The sequence below is a fragment of the Malaclemys terrapin genome, chromosome 1 (assembly GCF_027887155.1).
Source record: "Malaclemys terrapin pileata isolate rMalTer1 chromosome 1, rMalTer1.hap1, whole genome shotgun sequence".
Classification (NCBI taxonomy): Eukaryota; Metazoa; Chordata; order Testudines; family Emydidae; genus Malaclemys; species Malaclemys terrapin.
In genome coordinates this window covers 95,091,883-95,114,819 of record NC_071505.1, presented here as the reverse complement: position 1 = coordinate 95,114,819, position 22,937 = coordinate 95,091,883, and the positions used below count along the sequence as shown (strand labels likewise).

Below are 22,937 nucleotides of genomic sequence, written 5' to 3'. Positions count from 1 at the left end.
ATGTTTCACATGCTGCAAAGCTTGTATTTCCTATAGTGTTAGCACTGTTGTGCCCTGTTTGCTCTAGGTGCCCTCATGGGGAATTCCTGCTCATGCTTAGTAAGTATTCATTGTATTTGTAAAATCTGATCAGCCAGGTGGTTGAGCAATGCAGTGGCAATAGACGCATTGCTAAAGAGTAGTCTCCCCCCTGACTTGTCTTTTCTCATATAAGGCTCCAATAACACAAGCATGAAGGATGCTTTTAACTGGTTTTCACATACAAAGGAACTTCTCATCCAAAATGCAAGCGTTACATGTTTTGCTTTGAAGTTTAAGAAAGTTTACAACCCCCATTAAACAATATAGAAACTAGTTTACAAGCACTATTAATTTGTGGGATTGGGCCCACTTCTGTAGTGGCAGATGTGTTGCTTTCAGACCTCTCGCCTCTTCCACTGGTTGCCTGTTCTTTCCAGGAGGAGGATCAACTCCCTCCTTTTCAGCACTTGTGTCGACAAGAATCCCCCCTCCTGCCCTTGGGCTCTAGTCTTCTATGCTCCACTGACTGACAGCTGCTTCCTCCCTCCTCTGTCCTAACCACACTGTGGTCACTCACTTCCCCCTCTTTGCAGCAGCGGCTGACAATTTCTAAACGCCATCTGCTGGTTAACATAAGGCACTTCCCCTGGATTTTGCAGCCGCCACTGTACACTTCAGTTCAGGGTGTAAGCCCACCTCTTAAGTGCAGCATCCAACCGTAGGTTTCCTTTTTATCTAGGCTGGACCCTTTGGTATTTTGTAGGACAACACAGCAGTGGTTAGGACGATCAGAATTCTGAAGTGCCACTTGTACTAACAATGACTTTAGAGTAACTCCTCCAGACATCATGCATACCTAGTACCTAACCTAGCTGGATGGAGACCGGTCGTCTTTGATGTTATTTTCTGTCCTTGTGCCACGCTGTAGGGTAGCTTTTCCCTTTGCACACCTGGATGTACCACGTCCATCAGTAAAGACCCCTCAACCTGCAGAAATATTTAACCTTCAGTGCAACCCCAAAGGAGAAGGCAGTCCCTTGTAGCACGGACAGTGACCCCATCCTCCAGATTCTCGTATCACATCCATCCATTGATATCTGAACAGCCAGGAGGGCATGGGCAGAGAAAAACGATGGCCACGAGTGCTGGAGCCCTACCCTTGGAAAGGGGTATAAAGGCGTATCTCCTTTGGAACTGCTGGAAGGAATAGGTTCTTTGGGAAGGGAAGAGAAAGTTAAAGGAAAGTGGGGACTCTACAGAGCACACTCATCACACTAGAAAGGTTATTCTAGCCCTCTCCATTACTCCTCTGCTGAATTGACCTTCCTATCACCACACAATCCTGTGGGAGAAGCGGGGAGGTAGGTAACATATACATGCATTATTTCAAAGCTAAGACATAACATTTCTACAATCAGAACGATTACATTCTCATTCTGCAGGCCATGAACAGAGCCAGCTGGGTCAGATAGAATTTTACACCTTCTCCACCTGGATTTAGTCTTGCATAGTTAAGGTGTTATGTCTTTCTCTGGCCACTGCTGGAGAAAGGCTCCCAGACCAGACGTCTCTTGGGGTACTGTAATGCTAGTTCATATTCAATAGGAAGTTGGGCTAAGAAGTGCCACCTGGTGCCTATGTGCTCCTGAGGCAATACTGACAGGATGGACCGACAATTTGATTCCATATGACTGCTTCCTTTGGCAGCTCCACAGACTTCCTCCACTGCATTCAGGAAAGGTGGAACAGCAACACAAGCACACGGATTGCAGCACACGGATAATCTTTATTGGTAACATCAGTGGAGCACCAGTAAACCATTACTGACTGTAGTGGTGACAGCTGAGGCACATGCTAAGGCACTTTTATATAAAAAAAGGTTTTAAATCCTTTGTGACAGCGATTGGGACACAAGTGCCTGAATTTAAAGCGCTTTCAGGCATACAGTATTGGAGCGTCATATTTTTAATTATTTTTCTTTGCTCATAAAGAAGTCTAAATGCAGCATATACAATATGGTTAAGAATACAGGTAAATCCAGCAACCAGTGTACGATGTAGAAAAGTAAAGACTATCTCTATATAACCAAGGTCCCAATAGAAAGGCAGTGATAAAGACCTTTATTTTTTTTAATTACTTATTACAAGAGACACAAAGGCCCTTTACGTATATCTGTGCAGATTAAAGGGTTTTTAATATACTCTTAGTCAATGGTGCAGAATAACTAACCCCATCCCTGGTTACAGAGCAGATACACAAGAGGCTTCGACATGTCAATAAAAAGAGGGATTTCTCCTCCCTTCCTCACCCCTCCCACCGACACACATTAAATTCCACTAGTTTCGGTCCATTACCATTCAATATATTTGGTCCTCAAGAGATTCTCAGACAAGCACACAGAGATTCTTCTGGTTTCTCTGTCCCTGTCACCAGCTACTGGTCCACACTACCTTAGCTAAAAAGCCAAGCAGACAGAAGCAGACACTACCAGGACATCATTGCACTTCCGAGATCTGGCCAGACAGTAAGAACAAGAAAGAAAAAGTCTTTGGCAAGTCCCCCAGGTGGGTGATCCTGAAAGCTGCTTCCCTCCTTCACCGCTGCCTGTGAATGTGTGGGCTCTAGAAAGAAGAAAGGGTGAATTGCCATGGCCAAAGCACCCAGTTATTCCTGAAACTGCTTCCAAACCATCTGGGTGGGCAGATTAAAGAGGCAGAAGTCTGAGGTCACTGAACATGATTGCCAAAAAGCAAATGGGGGGGGGGGGGGGAGAGGAGGGGGTGAAGGAGGGAAAAGAGAGAATAGAGGAGCGGCTTTCTTTGCATCTATCAAACTAGAATCTGAAGAAAAAGTAGATTTACAGCAAAAAAAATAATATTTTTTTTTCCCTAACCCCTCTCCTTCCAAGTGTAAAGATTCACCAGCAGCCACGGCACGGACAGTTCTACAGGTGTGTGTAGTCATTGAACTCTGCTGGTCAGATTTTAGAATCCCAACTCTTTGGCATTAAATACAAAGAGAACTTGGAAGCTGGGAAGGAGGAGGAAATGTGGAACACAAGTGCCCAATGGCTCCAGATACACAAAACACACATTGGATGGGCTCTGTGTTCCTCAGGTGGTGGTTTGCAGGAAGACCACTGGAGGAGGGGTGGGTAGGTCACTCCGTCAGGTGTAACCTGGGTCAGATGAGAAGACTTATTCAGTAGCTTTGGCATCACCAGCATCTGCCTTGCTGTCTGCTTCCTCATCGGAGCATTCTCCTGTGCCCTTTCTGGCGATCCGGCGTGGCACGACAAATGGCAGGTCCCCACGCCTAGAGAGGGATGAATAGCAAATCAAGGCAACAGAATTCATTTACCGTCTGTCAGACATTATGTTCTGGGGGAGGGAGGGCAAAGAAGGACCTGGCCACACTGCTTCCTTGGAGAAGATGCACATCTGGTCACTGAAGTCTCTGCTTTTGGCTAGGACAGAAGCTTGCTGGGGTGGGAGCCGATTTCTCACGCATGATTGATTGCCCTTACCTGAGTTTGCTCTTGAGGGAGCTGACCTCTCTATTCATTGCATCAGCCGTTTCAGTGGCATCCTCCAGCTCACGCTGCAGCTTTCTGCGGGACGCATTGGCTCGCTGGGCCTCTTCCTCTGCTTCCTCAAGCTGGCGCTTCAGCTGCTTCAGGCGCACGTTCGCCTTATCTACCTGCAGAGCAGAACGGAGAAGTCAGCCTTTCAGAAAGCTCACTCCTCGCCCTTCGTGGGGGCTCCAGCACTGCAGCAGGGAGTTACACCAGAAGGAAGCTGAGTCTCTAATGGCACCTACTCTTACTCTCTGCTCCCTGAGGTTAGTTGCCTGGACTTGGATTTACTTTAGTTTTAAGGTTTTCCTTCTGCTTCTCCTTTCGTTTCAGCTTGTTAATGCAGGAAGCGCTGTACAAGCTGCCTCTGTCATACAACAGGGTCAAATGTTTCAGCTTGGGCTCACTTGGAAGGCCAACAGCCTGCACTACATGCACCACTCTCCTTCCACCACACAGAGGAGACCACACAGGAACCTGCCTCCAGGATCTGAAGCGGAGGAACAGAATTTGGATTTTTAGATGCCAGGCTGAGCTGACTCAGTACCAGAACATTGTTCCAACTTATGCTGCAGATGAACTATAGAAGTTACTGAAGGGGAGAGGCTGTTCTTAAAGCATCACCCTTTCAGCTGTACCAGCCATTAAATGGAACAGAGCTAAGACCATGGGCAGCCATATCCTCAGTGTAACAGTGAGCGGAAAGTCTACAGAGAAAATAATGCCACCATTCTATAACTGATGAAGCAGATGTGGCTTTATGTGGGAGAAGTCCACCAGCCACAAGCCAAACTACAGACTGCTACGCTGTCTCATTTGCACACACCTGATCTTTGTACTGCTCAGTATTGCGTCTCTCATCATCCACCTGCAGCAAGATATCCTTCAGCTTCTTCTCAGCACGGCGCACCTGTTTGCCTGCAGCCTGGCGCTCCCTGTGCAGAAATACAGTGTCAGCTCAGGCAGCAGATTATCTCCAGTGACCCTATGGGCACCATCCCTGACAGAAAGTACTCATGCATGTGGGTTAGGAACAAGACTGCACTAGTCATTACACCTCAGGGGACTGAAAGGAGACAAGAACTCCACTCAGGGAGTTGGCAAAGCAAAGGGGACAGAAGTCAGGTTTCCTGGAGATGCCCAGGAGGCACTAGCTAGTCAGTCTGACCTCTTTGCCAGAGTTTGAGGGGGACGCTAAGGGGTCACTGAATTAGAGCTACAGGTCCTGGAATGGCAAAGCTTGGTAGGCTAGGAATTAGTGGCCTTTGCTGCGAGAATAGAGGTGGTCAGGGGAGCTACTCTTTCCTGATAACCAGATGGAGCACTCATTCCAAGTGGCTGGCACACAGCACTCAAGAGTAGGGTTTTGCTCTGTGCTAGTACATCAGAGGGGCCAGTGGCTTTTAACATGACAGGAGGTTCTGCTAGAACATACTTGGTCTCTGAGTCCAGCTGCTCTTCCAGCTGTGCTATCTTTGCCTCCAAGGCAGTGATGGAAGCCTTGTACTTGGACTTCACTGCACTTTCCATCTCCTGCAGCTTGGCCTTAAGCTCCTTGTTCTGACGCTCCATCTGCTGGCGAGCATTTTCGTTCTTCTGGGCATTGCTGCGCTCGGCATTCAAGTCAGTATTTATTTGATCGATCTGGGGAGAGAAAAGACTCAGCATACCAGGAGGGATCTGGGCTGGAAGACTGATTTATTTCTACTCGCCAATGGATACTTGTCAGGAAGGCCCTCCAGCGTGAGCAGAAAAGCTTATGTTGTACAAGTCAAGCTTGACTAACACTATATAACGTACCATAATGCTCTCTATAGTCACAAAAGGACAAACTCTCCTAGAAGCCTGTTTTGGTTTGTTCAAGTTTTCATTCAAGAAACGCCCAGCGCTGAACGGATTGAGAGTTAAGTTTGCTAGGTCCCCTTCTCTGGGACTGTTTTTGCTAGCCCAACTCAGCCATAGGCCATGCGGTATGGCAGTGACAGTCTGCCCTACAATGTAGCATCCAGCTGCCCCCATAAGAAAGATCTGCCAGAAATTATGTGCCAGTCACATGCTTAGGACAGCCTCACATTTCAGCTACCCAGGAGCAGCCTGGAGAGATTTTCTTCTCAAGGGAATGGACTGAAGCCACCTTCAGCCCAGGATTCTGCCTGATATATAGTCAGTGCTGACTGCATGGCATAGCGGGGACTGCCTCTGAAGGTCAGAAGCTCTGCTTTACATCATCAGTCCATTGAAATGAAAGATGTACCAAAATTCAGTTTTGACTAGCTACTGGGCCAAGAACCAGACAGAACTCCAGTATTTGGCTTCTGTACCACCCCTTCCCCTCCCCAGTCTGCATTTCCACACACACACACACACACACACGTACGTACTGGAAGCTGAGCAGCTACAAAGAGGTTATAACATTCCAGGGTCAGTATGAGCCATCAGTGAGTGCTGAATGGCTATCCCATTTTATCTACAACAGTGCACAGACACTGCTGTGTAAAGCACTTTGTGAATCTGATGTTTGGAAGTTCATCCAGAACTCAGTTTGGGAGTTTACAGAGCCAGCTGGTGGGAAGACCCTGAGCAGGTACCTGAAGGTTTGCTTTCTTGAGCCGGTCGTTGACCATCTCTGTGTTGCTCTGCTCCTCCTCTAACTCCTCCTCCAGCTGAGCTATCCGGGCCTCTAGACGTCGCTTTTCCTCCAAGGCCAGGGCTCTAACGAGGACAATAAGAATTAAGTGCTGGATGGAGGTGATGCAGTGCACTTCTAGAGAAAGCCTACCAGTTATAGCCTTACAAAACAGTAAGCATCTAACAGACTATTACAATACAGGCTAGAGTATATGCTTATGTAGGGCACCTCCCCAAACCAGCTTCTCCTCCCCAACAAAGGGAGCTATTACTCACCCTTTGCCACTGCTGTTGGCTATCTCATCAGCCAATTCATCCCTCTCTTGCTGGGCCTGGCGCTTGGCACGTTCAGCAGCTGCAAGTTCCTGGAATGAAAATGAGACTGTCAGTGATGCAATGTGAAATTAGCAATTAATGCAGATCAGAGGACAAACAGCTACTAGTAGTGGGTGGATTCCAAGAAGTAAGAGGACTAGTGTTCTGTACTTCCGCAAGGACTCCCTGTGTTTGAGTCACTCATATTCAACTAGCAAGAAAGGGCCAACTATGCGGAGGAAACAACCGGGGGTGGGTGGGTGTGGGTGTCTGCTGTCTCAGAGATGGCTTATGGAGCCACATAGCAGCCTACTCCTTGGCTAAAGCAAGTGAATAGGCCCTTCCTGCCTGAATGCAGGCTCCATTACCTCCTGCATTTGCATCATCTCAGCCTCCATGCTCTTCATCTTCTTCTCATTCTCTTTGGCCTGGACCAAAATCTCTTCTCTGGAGGTGCGTGCATCATCCAGCTCCCGCATGTAATCCTTCATTTGGGCCTGCAGAGGTAACAAAACAGAGTTCAGAGAACATCCTTCATTCCGGTCATTACATTACACAAGCAGTGGTACAAAGTAAGGAAAGCTTGCTCTGGTTTTGCAACACCAATAGGGGAATAAATTAAGGGATTGACACAAGCCAGGGTTACAGAGACATCTGAATTGCTGCTGAACCTTTCCAACTGGACTGTTGCATAGATCAAGGTTCTAATGCTGTGCCACACCGCTCGGGTGATGAAAATGCACGATTCTGACAGGGAAAACCAGGTCTCCCCCCACATAGGCAGCAGGCACAGGACTGAAATCCCTCACCTGCAGTTTGCGGAGCTGTTTGATGGCTTCATCGCGATTCTTGTTGGCAGAGTCTATCTGGACTTCCAGATCCTTCAGGTCCATCTCCAACTTCTTTCTGGCAGCTACAGCCATGGAGCGCTGCTTCCTCTCATCTTCCAGCTCCACCTCCATCTCTCGTACCTGGTAGGACAAACAAGGCATCAGTGGAAACCAAACAAGCCAGCACGAACCATTCATCTCCCACAAAGAGATAATCAGAGTTCACTCCCTCTCCTGGTGGGGATGGAAGGAAACAAGGGAGAGAGAGTTAAGACAGTGTTCCCTCAGCAATAAAGCACTATTCTGGTTTCTTGGATTGATGGACAGTGCAAGTGCTGTGACAATGGTACATGAGTGGCACACACCAGCGAGTGATTTGTAGCACTAGCAATGCCTCCCAATGATAACAGGAATTCCTGGAGTGGCACTGGCTAGATCTGGAAAGGCAGTGTCCAGCTGTCCTAGGGCAGATGAAGGGAAGCAGTTCCCTTTGAGTAGACAGCTTCCATGATTTGTGGAGTGATGCTGACCTGTCTGATCAGTTGTTTCTTCTTCTCCTCATTCTGCTCATCCCGGCCCTGGAGGTCACGCTCAAACTGTGCCTTCATGGCTTGCTGGTTCACTTCCAGTCGCAGCTTGGCATCTTCTGTGGCCTGCAACTCATCCTCTAGCTCTTCCAGCTGGGTCTTCATCTCCTCCACCTGCTGTTCCAGGGCTCGCTTAGATTTCTCCAGCTCATGAACCTGTAGCATGAACACACACATCAGATCACCCAAATAACACAGCCACCAACTTCACCCACCCCAAGAACAGAGGCATCCAGATCAATAGGGCAGCAGCTCACTGAGGAAAGGATGCAAAGACCCTGCTGCCCTTCCTGTCGCATCACCCTCCGTTTCCTTGTACTAGCACCATGATGCCTCCTTATTAAGGCTAAAGAAAGTTGCTTGCATACTTAAGAGCCTTTAATCTGAACCTTGACCTCAGCTATTGCATTTTCCTGTTCCCTCTGATCAGGCACGCTGAGAAAATTTAAAGGGGAAGCATGCGTTAGGCCAGTCCTGATCTCACTGCGGCATGAAACACTCATGTCACATTGCAGAAGATGTGGAAGTGTTTCAAACTCCCCTTCAAGCCTCCCCCTGCCTTATCACTAATCTTTAGCATCTTCAGATTTGAGTCAGTCTCCCATTCGCTGGCTGGCTCCCTATATTTCAAATTCCAGGCTCATCTGGCCTCCTCTCGTGTCTCTCCACAATGGTTAGTGGGTTTCATTTAGCCAATGCCCAGCTTGTGCCTTTATCACGCTCTTCAAATCCCATCTCTCCTTCCTGCCTTTCATTCAACCCCAATAAAAACAAAACAATCTAGTCCTACTCCTAAGCCCACTGCATGTGTTCAGTTTTCCCAATTGCATTCCTTTACAGATGCTCCTACATTGCAAATTTCTCAATGAAACTGCTTAACAGGCTGGGATGCAAGTGACACACTGACAGGGAGATGTTTTAACAGTATACTTACACTCTTGCCAACATCGTCCTTGGAACTCATCAGGTCCTCCATCTCTGTGCGGAACTGTTTATTGAGCCGCTCCAGCTCTGCTTTCTGCTCCATGGCTTCTTCCAGGGCTCTGGCCATGGACAGGGCTTTGGTCTCCTTCTCGCGGGCTTCTGCCTCAGCTCGGTCCCTCTCCTCTGCATACTTGGCGGAGATGTTCTTCTCCTCTGCCAACAGCTGAAGGAAGACAGAATGACTGCTATGAGGTTTGCTGAGCTAGGCTTATCTCCAAGTGCCATTCCAGACAGTGTCTCGGATTTGGGCGGCAAGGGTAATGCAGAGAACATGGCTTTTGAGAACCAAACATATGGCTCCCAACTTGACTGGTAGCGCTGGGACTAGAACTCTACTGACTATAGTCTTCTATAGTAGTCACAGTCACTACTTATATGCAAGTCCAAAGAGACGGCTGCAAATTGGGAGCAGACCCAGGCCGTGGGCAAACACTTATACAAGTTAGATGAGGTTCAACATTTCAGTCCCCCTGGACAAGAGGTGAAACTAGAATTCACATGCAAGGAACTTGAATTTCCACCAGTGCCAGCTTCCTTCTCCCCACCCCCATTATGGTTCAGAAAGGAATATGCATTCCCTAAACAGATGTTTACATTGTGGTAGGCAGTATTGGGAAGGAAGATCCTCCCCATTGTATATCCCATGACTGACACTACCTGATCAAACTTCTTCTGCTTCTTCTCCAGGTTGGAGACTATCTGCCGCTGGTGATCAAGGTCCACAATGAGGTCATCCAATTCTTGCTGCAGCCGGGTCTTTGTTTTTTCCAACTTGTCATAAGCAGCTGCCTTCTCCTCATAACGCTGGCTCATGGCCTCCAAGTCCTTCTGCAGCTTCTTCTTGGCTTCCTCCACTGCCTCCAAGCAGCCCAGGCCATCATCCATTTTTTTCTTTGTGTCTGCTACCTGGGGAGGGGGAAGAGAACAGAGATTAAGCCAAACCACAGAGATCTCTAGTGTGGGTGGGGTGACCAGACGTCCCGATTTTATCGGGACTGTCCCGATATTTGCTTATTTGTCCCGCGTCCCAACCTACCTTCGGTTGGGATGCGAATTGTCCCGATATTTTGCCTCCGCTCACAGGCAGGGCGGAGCCCGGAGGGGGCTCGAACCCCCCCTGCCCCGACTCCACCACCTCCTTCCCCCATTGGATCCCTCCCCAAATCCCCACCCTACCCCCGCCTCTTCCCCAAGAACGCCATATTCCTCCTCCTTCCCCCTCCCTCCCAGGCGTCCACTGATCAGCTGTATGGCAGCGCAAGCGCTGGAGGGAGGGGGAAGGTGGAGACGGAGCAGAGGCATGCTGGTGCGGGGGGTGAGAAGAGCGTGGAGCTCTGGCGGCCATTCCCCCCCCCTTTTTTTTTATTGCTCCGCGCCCCCCCCCCCCCCCCCCGCATCCCGGTATTTCACCTGTGTGATCTGGTCACCCTAAGTGTGGGTGGGGGGACATGAAAAATTATTCCCTTAGAATTGAACTGATCATGTTAGTCAGACTTACGAGGTGTGTAGGATGAAGAGTCCCCCTTCTCCTCAAATAGTTAGGTGTTTCTAGGGAAGATTCTCTCAGATACAATGCTAAATGTTTTTAGATTTCTATCAGGAGTTTCAGTTGCCTGAGCCCTGCAAGGTCCCTGCTTCCTCAGGATAGTTTTCTTTGCTAACAAAGCCAGATTGCACCAGCATTCTCCATCTGAACTAGATTTCCTAGGAATCAGGAAGGTTTGTTCTAGGAGATGCAGGTTCTGTACCTGCTGCTGAAGGGCAGAGATCTGTTTCCCCAGGTTCCTCTTTGCCTCCTCTTCCTCCTCCAGTTGCTCTTTGAAGCTGTTCTTCTCATCCTCCACCTGCTTCAGTTTGGTGCTGAGGCTCAGCTTCTGGCGCGTCTCCTCCTGAAGCAGCTCCTACACAGCAAAGACATGGACATTTAGAGCCTTTCATTTAAGGAAGCCAAGGAACTTTACAATCCCCAACCACCCAACGTGGATGTCAACTCATGAGATTCAGTTTAAGAATCCTACTTTCAAAGAGAAAACAGAGTTTAAATGGCTGCTCAATGTCATTCAGCAAGTCAGCGTATAGCCAGGGAGAACACCCACAACTCCTATTTCCAGTCCTACTCTAACCATTGAAGGACTCTCCTTTACTATGTATAGCGGAGATGCACAAGTGCTAGCATCTGCCTCCCGGCCCAGCCACCCCATAATCCTTTCCAGGGTTCTCTGCAAACAGCACACAAAGCTTTTCAACTCCTTCCAACAGTTCATGCTGGCAGTTAGCTGTATTCTGCCATCCTCATTTCATGATGGACTTGAATACTGAAAATCAGAACAGGTTAATGATGATAATTCTCTTAAGCAGCTGGTGCCTTTAACACTCCTGCTCAAATAGGTGATTGTGATCTACAAACTGTCCTAGGGCAGCACCCACATTGATTAAATCATGCTGCCACTATTTAGACTAGATGACCTAAAGATACTGATCTCTTCAATTTCCCTGCCAATGCAAAATTGTTCAGTGGTGTATTAATATTGGGTCTAGTTTACTTTTAAGTGTTCCAAGAACACAGGTGTCAATAAGAGATGGAGCTTATTCCACAAACTGACACGTCTTACAGTCAGCCCCTAAAATATTCAACCTAAGCTTTCCCCCTCCATTTCAGAGTTATACTCATGGACCACTAAATAATTCTTCTCCTTTCCTTGGAATTTACACCCCCAAATTTGTAGGCTCATCACATTCCCCACTTAGCCAAGTTCTACATAAAAGATTCCATTCAGCCCCTTAATAGTTTCCTCTTCTGAGCACTCTTTAATCGGTCAGTCTTTCTGATAAAGAGATACCCAGACCCGAATGCAATAGTCTAAGCATGGTTGCATCAGAGGCATATCGTAGAGCAGGGAGGTGATAGAGATATGCTGCTTCTGCATACAAAGCCCCAAACTAGACTGGCCTTTTGCTGCCAGGCATTCTGCTCTAATCAGAGGTCCACTATCAACCTTTTCAACAGTAACTTTGGATAAGCTATTTATTATCTGTATTATAGTAACACCTAGGTCCCAAGCAGGATTGGGACTATTGTGCAGGGTGCTGTACAAATAATAAGAGAATCCCTGTTAAGAATTTATAATCTAAGACAGATGCAACAAGTACTAAGAGACTATTTTCTAACTTGCTCCTTCCCAATTAATCCTTTCTGAATTATGATGCGTCCTCCCTGTTGTTCAGTGCCTTTCAGTTTAGCATAGTTATATTCCATCTATATGCTGTTTACTCTGCCAGAAGAATACTGGGTCCAATCTGACCACCTTCATCATTCTGTAGAGTATCCCCACAACTCACCCCTTTGGCTGCAGGCCCATATACTTAAATGGCAATTATATCCAAACCCATCTAAACAGAATAAGGTTTTCTGAAACACTCAAATGTATCTGATGTACTGCTTTCCCCTTCACTACCAAATCAGGCTACTTTGTGCAGTCACTATTGACTTCACAGGAAGTTACAAATGGAAAGTAATTGAAAAACAGTGTGCACCAAAACCACCACTGATCTTAAAGTGAGAACACTGCATTGGCACACACAACACTCAAGTGGGAAGGTGATGGGAATGGTTCTAATCCTGGGGTAAGGGAAGTTAAGTTTGTTCCATTTACTGATGGAGCAGGTAGAGGACAGAGGGATCATTCCTGCAGGGACCCACTCAACGTATCACGTCAGCCAGAAACACCTGATGCACAGAAGTTCATGGGTAATTAGTGCGGAGATCTGCTCTGTGCTCTACTAATGTGGCAAGTATGATGAATACAGTACATAAGGATGCTGCAACTCCCACACCTCACCTGGGTATCCTGAAGCTGTGACTCCAGAGTAGAGAAGTCTTTCGCTAATTTGATTGACTTGCTGTCAGACTGATTCAGAAGGCCTGTAATGTTGTCCAGCTCGACCTGCAAGAGAAGTTAAAGCATGCCAGTTATCAAATGGAACCACAAACAAACTAGGAATAGATGTGCAGCTTTTGACCTGTGAAAAAGCCACCTTCTTCACTGCAAACAGGATGCGTTACATGTCTAAGAGTGCCAAGGATGGAGTCCTTGAATAAGACATTAATGGAACCTCAATTCAAATTTCCCCATCTGTGAAGACCTGCACTGGCCATCCATTCTGCTGCAGCCCACGGGAGATCTTACACAATTACTCAATGTTACAGAGAGGAGTTGTTGATACTTTTCTTTCTTACACCCACCTGCCCCAAGACTAGATATGCCAGTTCCTCAGCACCATGTCTCTGCTCTTTCCTGGATCACAGTATGCCTCCCACCCATTGCACTTAGTTTCACTAGGTATCCCTACACGAAGGCACCATGAGGCAGTGTCCACTGAGTGGGAGGGAGAGAAAGGTTTACCCCTCCCTTATGGAGTCAGCAGCAATAGTTGAAGCAGTCGTTTTCCACCTTTCCCATAACATGCCCCCACAGGAGCTAAGGAAAAAACTCATGGACCCTTACCTGGAGTTTGGTGACTTTCTCGGCCAGCTCTGTCCGCACTCTTTCACCATCCGTAAATTTCACCTGTAGCTCTTGGAGCTGGGCCTCTACTTTCTTTCGCTTGTACTCAGAGTCCCCTTTGCCTTGCAGAAGCACCTTCACCTCATTGGACAGCTCAGCACGCTCGCTCTCCAGAGCCTGCTTTGCCTTCTCAAGATTAGTTTTCACCTGAAGGAGAAAGAGCAGATTTTAGATGTAGTGGATCTTTACTCTCACTGAAGAAGTGAGGTTCTTACCCACGAAAGCTTATGCTCCCAATACTTCTGTTAGTCTCAAAGGTGCCACAGGACCCTCTGTTGCTTTTTACAGATTCAGACTAACACGGCTACCCCTCTGATACTACTCTCACTGAGGTGTTTATTCTGACAGCCAACAAATAGTGTTTCACAGTTAGGCCCTGTCTGCTTACTCAAGAAAGCAGATCCCATAGTGAGAATTCAGCACCCAGCCACTGAAAAGCTGCAGACATTTACCTACTCAAAGTAGTAACAGTCATGGGGAGAAGATAAAACTGAGGACAGTCTTGTAGTTCAGATTAGCAAATTAAACTCCCTGCAGTCACAGTAAGAGCAGGGACCAGAGGTCAGCAAGTACCATCATTGAAAGGAACTAGTGTGTCACAACTATGCAGTACAGTTATATTGGGGGGCGAGAGGGGAGAGCACTGAGTGCAACCTATTAAGAGTAACTATAATGCTTCAGGGTATATGCTGATCTACTGGGGGCGAGGGGCAGCAGCGAGGGGGGGGGGGGGAGAGGAGAGAAAAACATGAGACAAATTAGTTACTATTCTGTAACTGATCGGGTGTATTTCCATAGTCCTCTGAAGCTTTAAATATTGGCCCCTGTTGTACAGCAGCTACTGTTCCAGAGGGATTGTCTGATGCAGCACTAGGACTCATGTTCTTACATACCCGCTTGGTTTGTTCCAGTTGCTCTGCCAGCTCCTCCAATGCCTGTGAATGTTTCTGCCTCATCTCCTGGATTTGTGCCTCATGGGTCTTTGCTTCATCATCCAGGGTTTTCTTCAGAATAGTCACTTCCTGTTCCCGTTTTGACCTGCAAAAACCCCAGACATTTTTAATGGACAAGACCAAGGAACATGCATTCCCCTGTAGCTTGGCATCTTTGACAGAGATAAACAGGTACTGGTTAAGGGACTCAAGCTATGAAAAGATAAAACAATCCTTGAGTTATTATCAGAGTCCAGCCTTGCCCATCTTTAAATTTTGTGATTCTAAGCTCAGATCAAAGCTTGGAGAAGTGTCCTCCAGACTGAGTCTATTTTGCCCATTGGCTGCAAGAACAGTAGTTCTGGGGCCTTGTCATTCTAGTATTAGGAAAATATCAGCTTTCACAAACCAGGAAAGGTACCATCTTGTGAGAGACTGCAGTCTTAACCAGACATTTCACTCTAGCCTCTCTAAATCTCTGCAGTTGCTGAAGTACTCAGTCTTTTCCTCCCATGGTGAAGATGCTAGCACCTGGTTTACTTCACCAAGCACCACTGTTTTTGAGTTTTGCAGTTACCTGAGTTCCTGCTGTGCAGCAGTTGAATCTAGCGTATCCTCTAGCTCTGTTTTCAGTGCCTCCAGCTCCTCACCCAGATCCCGCTTCTGTTTTTCTGCTTTGTTCCTAGCTGCCCGCTCAGACTCCAGGTCTTCCTGCAGTTCAGTGATCTGAGATTCCAGCTCCCGGATCTTTTTCAAAGCCATGTTCTTCTGGGCTGCCTCCTCCTCCACCCTGCATAAGACACAGCAATACAGTTCTAGCCACGTGAAGCTTGAGTGACCCACACCACTGTCTCCAGAAAAGTGATCACAAAATAGTGAATAGGAGAGAGGTTAGTGCTCTGCACTGGTTTGTGAGGCCAAGTTCCCAGTTTCTGGTCTTATTCCCTCCACAATTAAAGGTCCTAATTCTGTCCGCTACTGATTGAGAGGTGAGATTATCTAGTTCAAACTGGAGGGCAGAGAAATGTTGACAAGGTGGGAGAAGACAGAAGAGAAGGGGCCACATACTGTATGTTCATTTGTAATGTAGAATGTAACTTAAGCCCTGATTTTTCAAGGTTGATTTTTGTATCGGTTCAGTAAACTAAGCTGCCCCTGCTGCTGCCCATGTCAACCCCCTTTGATGTACTGCTGTCCTGGGAAGCACGGGCATTTCACAGCATGTTCATATTCTACTGCTGCACACACGTCTGTGGCAGGAATCAGCAGTGAAAAAACTATAGTGTTAAATGCATTGATTTTACAGTCAAATAAGCTAGTTGACAAGAGCTGCCTATTCCATTCAGTTCCTACTCCGATAAGCAACACAGGGCAAGAAACTCTGATCAGGTGGCAAGGCCTCACCTAGCCAAGGCTGCTTGTAGTTCTTCTTCCTTCTTGGCCAGCTGCATTTTGAGTTCTGCAATCTGAGCCTGCAGCTCAGCAATCTGGTCATGCAGATCAGTGGAGTCTCCCTCAAGCTTCCTGCGAGTCTTCTCCAACTCCTGCCGCTGCTTCTCTTCGCGACGCAAGCGTTCTGCAGGAGACAGACAGGGAAGAGGGACACAGTAGCATAAATGAAGATATTTATTCTTAGGACACCGCATGATGCATCAGCAAGGGAGCAAAACCAAGTGACTGAATCTTTTCTAATATGGCATCGAACCACCACCCTGCTGGATACTATATGTTCTTCCCATGACCTGTAGCGTCTGCCCCCAATCGGACACTCCTATTAGACGTGAGATCCGGAAGATGTTTCAGGTTCTTACTTTACAGCCAGCTCCCCTTATTCTCCTCCATCATGAGAACGCCTTTGCCAGGGAAGACAGTGCCATGCTCCTCCCAACCTACATCTCACTGCACATGTAGCTACAAAGTGATGCTCAGCAATAGCTCCCCTCCCTCCACAGAAAGGGAATGGGCTGCTCCAGGCTGTGTTTCTCCCAGCAGTTTTTTCCACAGAGACCAATCAGAGGTGAATAAAATCTTTAAATCTGCATCCTGAATGGCCCTAACAAGGAGAGACTGGATCAGCAGCAGCACTAACCCCCGTGTACAGGTACCACTGGAAGCAGAAGAGCGGAGACACTCCCACAGCACGAAAAGAAATGGAACCAGTCTTTCTTCGCCATTAGTCTGCTGGTTTAGATGGTTTTATTTAGACCAAAGCACAGCTGACAAGGCGTATAACCTTCAGCCAGCCAGCCACTGAATGGTTCCATCAGACTGATCAATAGCATTCCCGCTACAGTCCCACAGTATTAACCCTTTGGTAACTGGAATCCCAATGAGGCCACAGACCTAGAATCAGTCTGACTGAGATTTAGGAAATCCTGACTGACAGGAACACCAATACTAAATAAGCAAGTTCTTCCCAAGCCCTCTCTCTACCTTCCAGATCTGTGATCATGGCCTCATGTTTGTTCTTGAGTTTAGCCAGACTCTTAGACTTCTCCTCTTCCTCAGTTAGATTGGTTGTGAACTCAGATACTCTGTCTTCCAACAGTTTCTTCTCCTGCAGAATTTAAAAGCCAGTGTCAAATCTGGTGCTGGAATTTGGATGAACTCATTTGTATAGACTGAAATAGGCTATAATCTGTTCATGTGTGCCGACTCCTGCCACGGAAACAAACCCCAAACCCAGTCTTGGATTTGGCTAGAGAGTGGTGGCTGACCCACACTTCCTGGGTTTCCCAAATCCTATATATAGGATCATCCTATGACCAAAGAGCTTCTGAGGCTACAGCACAATGGGTTGGATACAGGGACAGTGTAACCCTTACACTTTCGTTTCCTGGATTAAGAATTGAGATACTGTTTAATTTAGGCCAAGAATGTCCCATGGCTCTTTCACTGGGCTGCACAACTCATTCTAGGTTGGCAATGTTTGAATGACAGTATCAAGTCCAACTGTCCATGCATACCTGATTAGAAGTAATGGAAGTCTGACACCCCCCTGTCCCCATCCTCCCCCCCCCCCCCCCCTCCAACCACACCCGGAACTAGTCATATAACCCCAGTTCAAGTCCAAGAGGCTGGGAAAATAAAGCACTCTTTTCTTGGAGTCCTAGAGTGGGTGGGGGCAGAGGCCGGAGTCTTCTGGGCTCCAGCAACCACACTTCTGCAGGACATAAGGAATGGGTGCTCACTAGCTTCAAAGGGAGGTTCACTGACAAAGTGGGAGTGGAGACTTGTCTCCAGGTTTACAAGACCATTCCCTGGAAGGAATTTTACACTGACCAAAGGGAGATAAAAGTTGGCGATAGCGGAGACTTCAGGATTCAGTGTAGATTCCAAATACTAGCTATTTTTAAAATAGCAGACTAGTATTTGATAGCCCTTTGAAAGTGAAGAGAGCTCTTTAGGCTATGTGCTGCTCACCCTAGGCAATATAATCAGACAGAACAGGCCCACTCAAGACTGCTTGTGCACAGTATCAGTCTCTGTATATTGACCTGTAAACTGGTAACTAATTTCAGGAATGTTCAGCTCAGGAAGTCAGCAAAGACACTGAAAACCCAGTTTAGCCCCTCCCTTGACAAAACATACCAGGAGTGGCTACAGCTGACTTCCTGTACCCACCAGACCAGCTGGGCACCCCGATGCTGTTGTGTGCACCTTACCTTGGCCAGTTTGAGATTATGGTCTTCTAAAACTATCAGATCTTCCTCCAGCTTCTTCAGCTTGGCCTCTGTGGTCACCTTCTCTAGCTGCAGCTTCTGCCTTGCACTTTCCTCTTCCTCCAGCTGTTCCTCTAGTTCCTGAATAAGGCCCATGGCATGTTATTCATACTGTTCACATGTCATCACTATAGTATTAATACAACCATTACAAATTGACACTCAAAATGAGGATCTCCCCATCCTCCAAACAATCACCAATATACAGGAATTCTGTAGCCATTAGTTGGATGTAGCACACTGCATTCCCATCTAGAAATACAATCAAGTACATAAACCTATATGCAAAGTGGCACTGCTGCTTCTGCTAGAGAGGATACATAGTCTCCAGACTACCATTTTAACTAAGGATCCACCCAGCCACCTAAGAGCAACCTCAGATTCAACCATCACCTAAGAACTGGGGAAATTATCTCAGATAGCTATGTGTGTATTACGCTTAGCTGACCCCAGAGCTAGAACTATCCTATTGGTGTCTCCAGAGTCAGTCTGTGCCAACTTCCTGAAGGCACGAGTGCGGTAACAAACCCTAACAAGTTAGTGGAGTTCAGACCACACCTTCCATACCACTATTTTTTGCCTCCTGTTCTGTTATCCTTCCCACTGAGACAGCACCACTATTCTGATACTCACTAACCACCTCATTCACACACACTGGTGCCATTCCCAGGATATTACCTGAATGTTCTGCTGCATTTTCTTCTTCTCAACCTGCAGATGTTGACACCGTTCTTCCTCTTCCTCCACCCTGGCCTCCAGGTCATGACAGATGTCCTCCAACTCTTGTTTCTTTGCCGTTAGACGGGCCCTTATCTCCTCAGCCTCAGCACAGAGCTCAGTCTCTGCCTGCAGCTGCTCCTGCAGCTGCAGCTTCTCTGCTATTAGCTACACAGGAGACAAACCCAGGATCTTTAAGTTCCAAATCACTGACTTTACTTTTGTGCTAAACCCCAGGTACTTTTCCTTATATTCTGCACATATGCTCTTCCTTTTGCATAGACTCTTCTCAGTGCAGGACCAGGAGTCTCCTGCTGCTAGTCACAAGCCAAAGTAGGAATGTCATGTTTTAAGTTTTATCCCCTTGCATAAACTTGTATAGTACAATCTCATATGTTACATCAACCCTTAAGAGATGTCTTGGGACCGCCCTTCCTGAGTGTGAGAGATTTTTCTTTATGAGGGAGGAGGAACACACACAGATGTTATCCCTAAACAAAAAAACCCCTTCTCTACTCCAAGCCAGAAACAATCAGTTAGTGACCACGTTCTGTTTCTGTGACTCTCCACAATACTCAGTCAATGGAGATTTTAATCCAAATGATGGCTGTAACGGAGCAACAGCTGTTCACTGTTGCAGAACTAAGAGAAGAGAGCTGGGGTACTTAAGCCAGAGAGAACTAATTAACACCTAAGCAGGAATCCTGCCATTGTAGATCATGGACCAGCTATGTGAAAGAACAGCCATCTAATAGTTTGACTAGCTGGGGTTTTGTGAGGGAGATTCACCTGTGTTTGGAGGGTCTCCATCTCAGTCAGTCTGTTTTCTGCAGCCAACTGCCTCTCCTTGACCTTCACCAGCTCCTCTTCCTTGGCCATCATCTCCTCTTCCTGCCTGCTTACCTGCAGCAGGGGTTTCACCTGCAAGGAGAAAATTAATGGAATGTATAGAGAGTCAATAACAAGAAAAATAGCATGGGGAGACCCTAGTATTCAGTAAATGGGCACTGGAAGGAAACTTACACTAGAAAACAGGCCAGTCCCAACACAAGCTTAGATAAGGTTTGTTTTAGATCTAAAGTACACCTCTATCCCGATAGAACGCTGTCCTCGGGAGCCAAAAAAATCTTAGCACATTATAGGCGAAACTGCTTTATATCAAACTTGCTTTGATCCGCCGGAGCGTGCAGCCCTGCCCCCCCGGAGCGCTGCTTTACTGTGTTATATCCGAATTCGTGTTATATCGGGTAGCGGTGTACTGGTCAATTGCCAGGGTTTTGTTGGGACACTAGAGAATGCCATGGTAGGAGAGGTGCTGCTGGGAGGCAGAATCATTCGAGACTCCGTATAATCTACCCCACCACTAACTCTCAATGCCCACCCACCCCTTACTTCAGGCCAGGATACAGCAGGAAAGAGGTAGGTAATGTCTAGGTGCATGGAGGACCTGGTGCTAAGCCAGGAAAGACATCAGGAGAGAAGAGCAAGAGTGCAAGTCCATCTGCGTGTTGGCGAGGGATACTTCACAGAAAGGTCAATCAGAAATCTCATTTCACAGTAGGGGAAAATTAAGATTTACTTGGCTCCTAACTCAGCTCAAGAGCCTCATTCCTGCTGATGCCCACTTCAGTTACAGGCCAGAAAATGATTGAGTCTATTGGTAGAGGATCAGAACCTCAGGCACTCCCCCTCTTCTCTTCTACTGCTCTGGGAGGGATGGTGAACTCCTCACCACCCTAAACAACTCCAGCAACAGCCCTCCTCTTGGAATGGTGCAGAGGACAAGGCTCTTCTGGGCTTGGAGGACTTGGAAGATTATTTTTGCCTTTTCCACAGCGTTACTAGATTCCTATGCAGCAGTGCACCTGAGGCATGCAGATATCCTGCATAACTACACTTGGAACAGCTCTGCTGGTATTATCCAGCTACACCATGGAGCAGAGATCTTGTATGGAGAAGTGTTTGTCTTGCCGAGCATGGAAAGCTCCAGTTACAGCTGTTAACCCTTTGCCAAATAGCCAGGTGAGAAGATGTACCTTGGTGAACAGCCTCCACCACTGCCAGTTACGCAGCTTCAAGTAGGCAGCACAATTCCTCTGAAGCACCTTCATTGCAGTTAGTTGCTGCTGACGTTTGGCAAAGGCCCTGAAAAATAAGAGTGCTCAGACAACCAACAAAGCCACAGGTTCCACACAGACATCTACATCATTAAGTCAATCCTCAGCCACCTCCAACTGTCATTTCCAGATTGTCCTTTCTAAACATTCCATGAGCTTTCTTTATTTCAGACCTTGACTATACTGCTCAGTATACATGGGCTGTCTTCCTTCCTTCATTTTCTTCACCAGTAAGGAAGAGCCTTCTCTCCAGCTTCTGCCTCATGAGGAACAATCCTCCCAGCCTCAATGACTCACTACTCACCATCAAGAGATCTTTGTTCCCTTGCCTACGTCTCCCTTCACTACTGGTTCGATGTCTGTTTGCTCACCATACCATTTGTATGTTTACAGAAATGTGCTGTGGTTTATACTGTTCTCTCCACAGTCCCAACTCTAGAGTTATGAGAGGCAGATGTACACAAAACTTTTGTATTGCACTACACTGTCTCCATGTTGATGGCAGAAACCCTTTTCAAATTCTCACATCTGCCATCTGTGGTTGTGATTGCTCTGGCAAAAGGCTTTCCCGTTGCTTGAAGTACCTATAGACAAGAGTATGCTTTACAGCCTATAAAAGGCAAGGAGGATGTAGGATACTAGCTCAAACACTTCCTTGCAGAAGTCTTTACCAGGATTTAGTCAATGCATTGCAATTTCACTCTGGTGTCAAGTTTTCATAAGTTGTACCTGAGTTTTGTAAATGCCTTAAACATCAACTGTTGCATTTTGTGACTGAATCCTCAGAAAAGAGTTAGTCCTTTCTGAAGGGAATCATTTTTAGTTGGCTTCATAGAATAGAAGCTTGACCCAACAAGGATGAGTATGCATTTGACACACATGTACATCATGGAGTATGGTTCTTACTTTCTGGCTAGGTATCCTCTGCAGCATGCTTGGAACTCAATAATGACATCTGTGATCTTCAGGTCTCTTTCCTCCTCAAGGTGAGCGAGGACTCCAGCTCTGAAAAAAACTTTACTCTGTCCAATTCGATATAGGTTTGGATCCAGCTCCAATGCTTTGATCTAAAGAGGGGAGAGAGGGAGAATGCACCCATTAGAAATAGGAAAACATCCCTGCACTGGGACTGCTCTAAGGCCTAGTCTTCACTTACCGGCTGGTCCGGCGGCACGCCATCGATGTTCTGGGATCGATTTATCGCGTCTGGTTAAGACGCGATAAATCGATCCCGCATCGATCCCGGAAGTGCTCACAGTCGGCGCCGGTACTCCAGCTCGCCGAGAGGAGTACGCGGCGTCGATGGGAGGAGACTTCCGGCCGCGTCTGGACCACGGTAAGTCCGGACTAAGGTACTTCGAATTCAGCTACGTTATTAACGTAGCTGAATTTGCGTACCTTAGTCCGAAGTCCGGACTAAGTGGGGACCAGGCCTAAGTGATTTGTCACAAGAAACAACCCTTTACAATGCTAGAAGACATTCCTCCCCTGCACAGAGATCATCTGGCCAGTTGACACAGCTGGCTCTAGAGCAGTGGTTTACAACCTGTGGGTCCACAGACTATTTCTAAGATTTCCAAAGGGGCCCTCACACTTCTGTTTGAAATTTTCTGGGGGTCTGCAAATGAAAAAAGGTTGAAAACCACTGCTCTAGAAGGATTCTTAGAGTTCAGTCAAGCACTGAATGGGATGGAGGGGCAGAGGGGAAACATGCAGTCAGGTTTAGTACACCACGTTAGAGCATTTAAGTCCACAAGAGTGCTTTAGGGAACATGTATGTCCTGGCCTGACCACTTGTGCACAAAAAAACCGACATCTTACTAGCCAGTTTAAGAAGCTACAATGAGAATATTGTGCTCCCACCGTCTGCTAGGAGGTTGTAGCTAGGTTTGGGTTTAACCCAATATATTTAAATATATACTGTGCCTAACCTTCCTCTTCCCTT

The 22,937-nt window shown here is 47.0% G+C and overlaps 1 protein-coding gene across 1 annotated transcript in view; it reads right to left on the bottom strand.

The window, feature by feature from the left end:
- Window positions 1–1,787: 1,787 nt before the first annotated feature.
- Window positions 1,788–22,937, bottom strand: part of MYH9 (myosin heavy chain 9) — a 97,399-nt gene continuing 76,249 nt past the window's right edge. Inside the window, exons 19-41 of the mRNA XM_054032266.1 lie at window positions 21,899–22,059; window positions 20,912–21,020; window positions 19,665–19,796; window positions 18,837–19,043; window positions 18,102–18,239; window positions 16,870–16,993; window positions 15,841–16,012; window positions 15,014–15,226; window positions 14,398–14,542; window positions 13,445–13,651; window positions 12,779–12,883; window positions 10,688–10,840; window positions 9,597–9,845; window positions 8,890–9,102; window positions 7,899–8,111; window positions 7,348–7,509; window positions 6,907–7,035; window positions 6,500–6,588; window positions 6,184–6,307; window positions 5,031–5,239; window positions 4,422–4,530; window positions 3,548–3,720; window positions 1,788–3,336 (exon numbers count right to left, since the gene is read on the bottom strand). Coding sequence (XP_053888241.1) covers window positions 3,219–3,336; window positions 3,548–3,720; window positions 4,422–4,530; window positions 5,031–5,239; window positions 6,184–6,307; window positions 6,500–6,588; window positions 6,907–7,035; window positions 7,348–7,509; window positions 7,899–8,111; window positions 8,890–9,102; window positions 9,597–9,845; window positions 10,688–10,840; window positions 12,779–12,883; window positions 13,445–13,651; window positions 14,398–14,542; window positions 15,014–15,226; window positions 15,841–16,012; window positions 16,870–16,993; window positions 18,102–18,239; window positions 18,837–19,043; window positions 19,665–19,796; window positions 20,912–21,020; window positions 21,899–22,059 — 3,654 coding nt within the window. The 3' untranslated portion in view covers window positions 1,788–3,218. The remainder of the gene's footprint in view (window positions 3,337–3,547; window positions 3,721–4,421; window positions 4,531–5,030; window positions 5,240–6,183; window positions 6,308–6,499; window positions 6,589–6,906; window positions 7,036–7,347; window positions 7,510–7,898; window positions 8,112–8,889; window positions 9,103–9,596; window positions 9,846–10,687; window positions 10,841–12,778; window positions 12,884–13,444; window positions 13,652–14,397; window positions 14,543–15,013; window positions 15,227–15,840; window positions 16,013–16,869; window positions 16,994–18,101; window positions 18,240–18,836; window positions 19,044–19,664; window positions 19,797–20,911; window positions 21,021–21,898; window positions 22,060–22,937) is intronic.